The sequence below is a fragment of the Sinocyclocheilus rhinocerous genome, unplaced genomic scaffold (genome assembly GCF_001515625.1).
Source record: "Sinocyclocheilus rhinocerous isolate Xijiao unplaced genomic scaffold, SAMN03320098_v1.1 scaffold3059, whole genome shotgun sequence".
Classification (NCBI taxonomy): Eukaryota; Metazoa; Chordata; class Actinopteri; order Cypriniformes; family Cyprinidae; genus Sinocyclocheilus; species Sinocyclocheilus rhinocerous.
In genome coordinates, this window is record NW_015632728.1 from 80984 (window position 1) to 90408 (window position 9425).

Sequence of the window (9425 nt, forward strand, 5' to 3'; positions counted from 1 at the left end):
CGTTGTGTTGTGAGCTTATGTTTGCTTTTTTAATTTCATTGTGTTGTGAGCTTACGTTTGTTTTTTGTTTTATTTCGTTGTGTTGTGAGCTTATGTTTGCTTTTTTAATTTCGTTGTGTTGTGAGCTTATGTTTGCTTTTTTAATTTCATTGTGTTGTGAACTACTGGGGCACCGTAATTTTCACCATGCATGGTGTTACTTTTAGATTTGGCAAAACAACTTGTTTTAACACCATTAAATGTCGCTGTTGCATTAAACTTTAAATACTCGATAACGGGTGCATTTGTAGTGTGTGTTTGAGAGAGTGTTTCAATCAAATGAAGTGCAACAGAGAGCAGCAACATAATTATTTATAGCACACACTGAAATGTAGAGCTGTGAGATTAGATTCTGCTTCTCATGCATTCAAACTTCATGAAATGCTTGTGCCTAATGCAATATATTGCTTTTGTTTCAGCAACTCTGGGATCACTGGAGTTCACTTTACTGTATGACCAAGGGAACAACAGCCTCCACTGCAACATTATTAGAGCGAAGGTATCGCTCTTTTATATTAATATTAAAAGTCTCGCACACAGACAAAAATGAATATATTGTCTTTGTGGGCTAATTATGTTGTAATATTACTGAGATATGTATTTATTATCATGCAACATTTTGTTTGGATCCTTGAATATTTTAATTTGGATGAGTTGGATATTTAGTCCCGTACTTTCACAGTTATGAACGCTCTTCATAGGACATAATGGAGCACAAAAGCAGTCTTAAGTCGCTGGGGTATATTTGTAGCAACAGCCAAAAATACATTGTATGGGTCAAAATTATCGATTTTTCTTTTAATGATGCATAAATCTTAATTTTGGGAAATTGACCCTTATGACTGGTTTTGTGCTCCATATGAGTAATATTGCACTGTGCTTGATTTCTGTGTTGTGACATAATTTTAAGTTATTGTAATATTTTCTCGTAGGGTTTGAAACCGATGGATTCGAACGGACTGGCAGATCCTTATGTCAAGCTTCATCTGTTACCGGGTGCAAGCAAGGTGAGATCATGGGCTGTTTAGTGCACTGCTTGTACCTCAAATATTAATAACTCTGAATAATGCCTGTAATGTTTACTATAGCAATAGTTCAACACTTTTGTAATGGACCCTTTTGACAGACCGTGATGACGCAATTCCACAGTTATTAACATTGTAAATCTCGAATGTTTTTTAATTATTTAATGCACACTATAGTTTATTACCTTGATATTAATTTACAGAAAAATGGTAAACTCTGTTGCGTAGGTGTTTCTAACACAACGGCTGAGGGAGTGACAGCAAATTTAACATCTTTCTCTAGTCTGGCCAACGTATTCAATCTCTCAATATTTTTGTATTTTGGAAAGTCATAGAAATGCTATTGTGAATTTTTTCTTTTGCTATTGGTGCAAATATGAATGCAAAAATGTTATATTTGTTGTAGTTTCCATTCACCAATATATAAGTTTACCCAACTATGATGACGTGAAAATGTGAAATTTTTTTTTTTTTTTCATTTTTGGTAGAAAGTGAATACATTGCTGCAGAGTTACAGACATTTTTCTGGTATTCATTATTAAAATTATAATGAAAACATTATAATACTATAGAGGCCAGTCTCATAAAGTAGGTTTAAGTGGCTTCTCGGTTAACTTTGAGTGTAGTTTGACAATTAGTTTTTCAGTCTCACGAAGGTAGAACACTTTTACATGTTCATCATCATAGTAACGAATGTACTAGACATGGCAAGTTTTGTTCTGGGTAAGAGATTATAAACCAAAACTGGACCAATCCAACCAATCATGTCTCTGATGCAAGAAAGCCACGTCCCCTGTATCTCTTTCATCACAAAAAGCATATTCACAAAATTGGTAATGATTATTTGCTATATTTTATATAATAATTATATGTATTCTATTCTGAAACTTAAGCTGCATAAAAAAAATCTGTATTGTTGCTGGTCTATTATTGCATATATTATTTATTGAGAACAAGGGCATATGAACAATCTAGTAAAACTAGTGATCAAGATCCACAAACCTGTAATGCATTACCCATCAGCAATTATATTTGGACAATTAATTGTAAACTTTATAGGATTTTGCATTTTGTATTGAATTATTGTATGATATACAATGCATGATATAAACTCACAGTTGTGTGTTACAAAGTCAGAATTGAGAGCTATAAACGTGTAATTACAAGAAAATATCAGAATTATGAGATGACTTTTCCCCCTCAGAATTGGACCTAATTGCAATTCTGAGAAAAGAAGTCAGAATTACGGGATATAAACACAAATTGCAAGAAAAAAGTCAGAAGTGTGAGATAAAAGTAATTTTTTATCCCGTGGTGGAAACAGACTTATATAGTTTTAAGACTATAGTGATCTGAATCGGTTTGGTTCCGCTAGCTTCATGAGACGGGCCTCAATTATGCAAAAGCTTCTTTTATTCTGCTCAAGCAATGACGGTTAAACAAAGCATCTTTGCTGTCAATGCAGTCAACTAAATTACGCACCAAGACCCTACGCAACACTCGCAACCCAACCTGGAATGAGACGCTGGTGTACCACGGGCTGACAGACGACGACATGCAGCGCAAGACCCTCAGGTTTCAGTCCACTTCAGTACAGATGTTTATTTTCTTACGTTAGAAATTGATTTATTATATTTTTGACCATGCTAGCTCATTTTAATTTTGTTATTACAACATCTGTGATAATGGACTGAAATTAATGATTTGGTTCAGTGTGGGGGGAAACAGTTATATAGTTACCCTCTCATTTCAAAGGGGATAATGAAGAGAAATGTCCTGTAGATTCAGCTGTTAGTGGAAAGGAAATTCACATTATGGTAATATTAATTTGGTGCTCTGGGAGTGTTCATTTGGGACCGTGTGTGTATGTTTACCTGTTTTATTACAGGTAAAATAAGTACATTTAGTCTGAAATTGAGTTCTTTCCAATACTGGATGCACCGAGACCGAATTGATCATAATCAGAAAATTGCTCCCACAGCTGAAATAAAACAACTTAATATGGATTTAGTTGATACTATAACATTAGTGAAACATTATGCATATGTTTCGGAGTTAACATTGGCATTTTAGTATTATCTACATAGTATCATTTGTTAATATTTTGAATTATCGTGTTTTTTTTCATGTATATTCAGTTTTCATTTTAAGTTTAGTTTTTGTAATTTTTTTTTTTTTTATAGATTTCCTTTTTACTTCAATTTATTTTTTATTTTGGTTTTAGTTTTAGTCATTTGTGACCCTGGACCACAAAACCAGTCATAAGTGTCCATTTTTTTAAAATTGATTTATACATCAAAGCTGAATAAATAAGCTTTCCATTGATGTATGGTTATGTTATGATAGGACAATATTTGGCTGAGATACAACTATTTGAAAATCTGGAATCTGAGGGTGCAAAAAAATCAAAATACTGAGAAAATCATATAAGTGCATTACCGCCACCTATCTCTCAAATGGACCATTGACACTCTTATCTACAATCTCAATTAGGAGTGTCAATGGTCCATTTGAGAGATAGGTGGCGGTAATGCACTTATAAGTCTGTGATCCACCGTAAAGCAAGAAGAAGAAGAAGACGTGTTACGCGCTCAGGACGCGCTCAGGAAAGTTCAGACATTGCAGTGCATCAGAGGTAAAAAAATTATATAAATCAGTTCTGTCAGGACCACTATCGTCAAAATGATAGATACTTAGCATAAAGTTTTTTGGGTGAACTATCCCTTTAAGACTGGTTTTGTGCTCCAGGCTCATATTTTAGTACTCACTTACACTTGTGTTGTTTCAGTTAGTTTCCAAGGCAACACATCTAATTTTGTCCAATATTATAATCATATATTTTATTTGAGCATTTTTTCACTTCCAATTAATTAGCTAATCATAGACTAAAGAAAGTATTCGAGTGATATGTTCTACATATTTTACATTCAGTGTTCATGGATTCAAGGGATTTTGTTTGTGCAGAATATCTGTCTGTGATGAAGACAAGTTTGGTCACAATGAGTTCATCGGAGAAACCAGAGTTGCGCTGAAAAAACTCAAGTTCAATCAGAAGAAAAACTTTAACGTGTGTCTAGAGAGGGTTGTGCAGGTCAGTGTTTTATACACATATCACATATTAACAAACATTACTGAATTTACAAAATATATACGTGTTTCAAATATGTAAGGAAAAAACTGCCTCTCTCTTTCCCTTTAGACAAAAAGGACATCGACTGCAGGCGGTGCGCGAGGAATCACCCTCTATGAGGATGAGGTGAATGCTTAAACTCATATTCATAAGGGTATACCAAAATATTGACATCACCTAAATATATATTTGCATTAAGATTAAGATTAAGGTCACATTCGGCCTTACAGATTGGCACTTGTCTGCCATAGATTCATTATAATTTGCATTATTCTATGTTCTATGTAACTACTGAAGTACTTAAGCACTTTTTTAAAAGTATGCCAACTACAGAAATAGTATGCTTAAGTTTGAGCTGAAAGTAATGTTTTTTTGCAATTAATGTATTGTAGTTTAAATTTATATTAAATGCACCTAGCTGAACTTTAGTGTGCTTTCTTGAGCCACTTAAGTACATTTTATATGTAATTTCATAATTACTTCTATTGTCCTTGAAATATGGTTGAAGTACTTCTGAATGTACTGACAAGCATTTATGGTAAACTAAAATATACTTTAATGTTATTTATATTAAAACTTGTCATGTATTTAAATACATTTTATTTTATACATTTTGTTGTAATTCAGTACATTTAAAATATATTAACTTTAAATGAAATATCGAACAACGCACTACAGTTAAAATTAAAAGTACTTTACATGTGCTTTAGTATGTTAGTCAACATATCAAAATAAGCGTACTTCTTTAAGCACGACAAAAGATCATTAAAACATTTAAAATGCACTTTAAAACCTTTAATTTGACATTATTATAAAGTGCACTTTTTAAAAGTAAAAAAAAATAGTTTTCAGATTTGAAGTGCACATTCAACACAATTAAGTGCACTTCGTTTTCACAAGGGTATCATTAACAGAGGTTTAAAGATTAGACTTTCACACTCATTTCACGTCATGTAGTGATTCCATTATTTTGTGCATCCTATGTATTTTGGTCATCACTGTTATGTGTATCAGCTGCAAATACTAATAGCAAAATAAGTTAAGACCCATGTGCTATTTATAGAATGAGGTGCTTCTACAATAAGTAAGTTTGCAACAAACGCTCTTGTTCTCTCATTATCATCCACACTGCTTTGTTTTTGTGTGTGTGTGAATAGACTGGGAAGGATGGAGCTGAGCTGGAAGAGAGAGGACGAATCCTGATATCCCTCATGTACAGCAGTCAGCTGAGTCGTCTCATTGTAGGCGTTATACGCTGTGTTCACTTAGCAGCAATGGATGCGAATGGGTATTCCGATCCTTTTGTTAAAATGTGAGTTGTCAACATTTATATACATTACATTTATTATATGTTTAGGAAACAGTCATATAATTTAAAGAAATAGCTCACACAAAAACTAAAATTTGCTGGGAATGTCCTCACCCTCAGGCCAGCCATTTCTTCACCAGATTTGGAGAAATGTAGTATTGCATCAGTGTCTCAGCAGTGGATGCTCTGCAGTGAATGGGTGCCGTCAGAACGAGAGTCCAAACAGCTGATAAAAATATCACAATAATCCACACCACTCCAGTGCTAATTTTGACAGCAAATTTTGATTTAGTTTTAGTCATAGACTTTTGACTAAAATGCAATTTAGTCATATTTTAGTCATCTGAATTGTTTTTAGTTTTAGTCTAGTTTTAGTCGACTAAATCTACAGTAAATTTAGTCGGCTAAAATCTAATGGGTTTAGTTACAGTGCATTTATTAAGCATTTCTCTAAAATTTCCAAACTCATTATATAGGTTTGATATTAAGGTTTTATCATGATAGACACCGATTTAACTGCGGTGACACACAACATGTCTTTATGTTAAAATTAAATGAAACCACTTCTCATAAAGAACAAGAACATGGTCTTCTTTTTAATGAAATACCATTATATAAGGTAATTATGCATTCTTTATAGCAACTTGTTTACCATATCCTTCATTCTTTCAAGCAGACATATTTATTTTTCCATAAATAAATTTAGATTAATCTTTAGGGCTACTAAAGTTTTTCAGTCAAGAGCAGTGCGTGATTTTCTGTCTTTCTTTTGTTGCTTGATTAACATAAATTACTCTGACAATAGCAACTAAATTAGGCTGCTATCCCTTTAAAACCGAATGCACAGCTGCAATGGATGCAATGTCCTGATCCATGTTCTTTCTACTGTTTACGTTCACCTAAGACATAATCAACTGTGTTTACGTGAATACTCGTCAAAACGGACAATTCGACATTGTATGTTAGCTAATGTCCCGCCGGTTCATATGTACGAATCTAACCTCCGAACCAAGCAGCACATTCGTTTTGAATGAATCTCTTCCCAAATCATCCCTCCCTAACATTTTCGTCTCGTTTTTATTCGTTGACGAATATGTCAATAGATTTACGTCATAGTTTTTGTCATTCAAAAAGAGTTTTAGTTCGTTATCGTCACGTTGTCGTCTGTGAAAAAAATGTAGTTGACGAAAATTATGACAAAAATTATTCGTCAACGAAATTAACACTGCACCACTCCAGTCCATCAGTTAACATCTTATGAAGCGAAAATCTGCCTGTTTGTAAGAAAAAAATCCATAATTAAGGCAATTTTAACTTCAAACTGGCTAAAATACAAAAAATTTGAAACATACTTGCAAACATCTTGGATGGTCTGACGGTGAACAAATTTTCTGCAAATGTTCATTTTTTGTAAACTATTCTTTTAAGTCAACAACTCTAAGTTATTAAAAAAAAAAATAGTGCTGTCAAATGATTGATCGCGATTAATCGCATCCAAAATAAAAGTTTTTGTTTACATAATATATGTGTGTGTACTGTGTATATTTATTATGTATATATAAATACACACACATACAGTATATATTTAAGAAAAATGTTATATTTGTATTTTAAATTTATTTTTATATAAATATAAATATATTCTTGTACGTACATGCAAATATGTTCAAAATATATACTGTATGTGTGTGTATGTTATATATACATAATAAATATACACAGAACACACACGTATATATATATTGTAAACAAAAACTTTTATTTTGGATGCGATTAATCGCGATCAATCGTTTGACACCACTAAAAAATATTAAATATTATATAATTCTTAATGAATCTGTAATAGGATTGTTTATTTCTATGCTTTTGTAAAAATGCTTGAAAATGTGATGGTATATTTCTATGAATGGATATAGATGTCTGAAACCTGATATGGGGAAGAAAGCAAAGAACAAGACGCAGACCAAGAAGAAAACACTCAACCCTGAGTTTAATGAGGTATGTTGTCCACCTGTAATGATGACACATATATGTTTATTAATTAAATTACGTATTTGTTTATTTGTAGGTGTGTACAAATAAACAATGATCCTAAAAAATATTGAGACAGATACAAATAGCTTGACTGACCAACAGTGTCACCAGGCTATTCATACACAACTACTAATTATTTAAGTTCACGAGCAGGAGCTCAAAACCATGAACAGCAATGCAGCAAATAGCCAATAATATTAATAAGAGCAAAAACTCATCAAACGTGAATGTATTTTGAATGCATTTTGACAGGAAAATAAGTATAAACAGTGTCAAATTTCAGCACTTTCAAAATATTTGAATCTACTGACAGCACTAGCAAATATATTAATGTTTAATAATCTGGTCCAACATTGTAGGAATGTGAAGCCTTGTTATTTTTTTTGCTGCTTGGATTTTATTATCATGTTTCTTAGATTTTCCCTGTTTTGCCATGTGAACTGTTGTTTTGCAGGAATTCAGCTATGAAATTAAGCATGCAGAGCTGGCCAAAAAGACTCTTGACATCTCAGTATGGGACTATGACATTGGCAAATGCAATGACTATATAGGTATTTACGTTTATTGTAGCAACAATATTATTTATCAAACTTATTTAACAATGTAATTTAAACCCAATAAAATGCAGATCCTTTTGTAAATAACAGCGTGAAAAAAAAAATCACTTTTTAAAACTCGTTCCATTATTACCCCCATAGCAGATTTTGCCTCATTTGGCAATGTCCACTTGTTATCCTTAAAGGGATAGTTCACCCAAAAATGAAAATTTGATGTTTATCTGCTTCTGAACTCTCCCCAGGGCATCCAAGTGACTTTGGTGACTTTGTTTCTTCAGTAGAACACAAATGAAGATTTTTAACTCAAACCGTTGCAGTCTGTCAGTCTTATAATGGAAGTGAATGGGAATCACGGCTTTGAGAGTCAAAAAAACATACACAAACTAAACCAAATTAAACCCTGCGGCTCGTGACGATACATTGATGTGTAAAGACACAAAACGATCGGTCTGTGCAAGAAACTGAACAGTATTTATATCGTTTTTTACCTCTGATGCACTGCAATGTCTGAACTGTCCTGAGCGCGTTCGCGTTCGCACCTTCTTCTTCTTTTTGCTTTACAGCGGATCGCAGACTTATAAGTGCATTACCGCCACCTATCTCTCAAATGGACCATTGACACTCTTATCTACAATCTCAAATAGGAGTGTCAATGGTCCAATGCATCGTCACGAGCTGCAGGGTTTAATTTGGTTTTGTTTGTGTATGTTTTTTTTACTCTCAAAGCCGTGATTCCCATTCACTTCCATTATACGACTGACAGACTGCAACGGTTTGAGTTAAAAATCTTCGTTTGTGTTCTACTGAAGAAACAAAGTCACCTACATCTTGGATGCCCTGGGGACAGTTCAGAAGCAGATAAACATCACATTTTCATTTTTGGGTGAACTATCCCTTTAAAAGATGTTGATACTAGGTGTAAACATGGTCTAGATTTGTCATTATGCTTCAATCTGACCATAGTGCCATAATTTCATCACTGACTTCATTTCATGTTCAAAATATAATTGAATGTCATATTTGTAAATGTTTTAGTAAATTGTGACCATGGACCACAAAATCAGTCATAAGTGTCAATTTTTTGAAATTGAGATTTATGCATCATATATATAATAAATAAATAAATGGAAAGAATAAATAAGCTTTCCATTGATGTATGGTTTGTTAGGATAGAACAATATTTGGCCGAGATACAACTATTTGAAAATCTGGAATCTGAGGGTGCAAAAAAAATCTAAATATTGAGAAAATTGCCTTTAAAGTTGTCCAAATGAAGTTCTTAGCAATGCATATTACTAATCAAAAATTAAGTTATAATATATTTACAGTAG

At 32.9% G+C, this 9425-nt stretch overlaps 1 protein-coding gene across 1 annotated transcript in view; it reads left to right on the top strand.

The window, feature by feature from the left end:
* The window catches only part of rph3ab (rabphilin 3A homolog (mouse), b), a 24194-nt gene that overhangs the window by 13757 nt on the left and 1012 nt on the right, over positions 1 to 9425 (top strand). The window contains exons 8-15 of the mRNA XM_016555999.1: positions 459 to 538; positions 972 to 1046; positions 2530 to 2639; positions 4029 to 4155; positions 4264 to 4320; positions 5352 to 5506; positions 7420 to 7501; positions 7992 to 8088. Coding sequence (XP_016411485.1) covers positions 459 to 538; positions 972 to 1046; positions 2530 to 2639; positions 4029 to 4155; positions 4264 to 4320; positions 5352 to 5506; positions 7420 to 7501; positions 7992 to 8088 — 783 coding nt within the window. The remainder of the gene's footprint in view (positions 1 to 458; positions 539 to 971; positions 1047 to 2529; positions 2640 to 4028; positions 4156 to 4263; positions 4321 to 5351; positions 5507 to 7419; positions 7502 to 7991; positions 8089 to 9425) is intronic.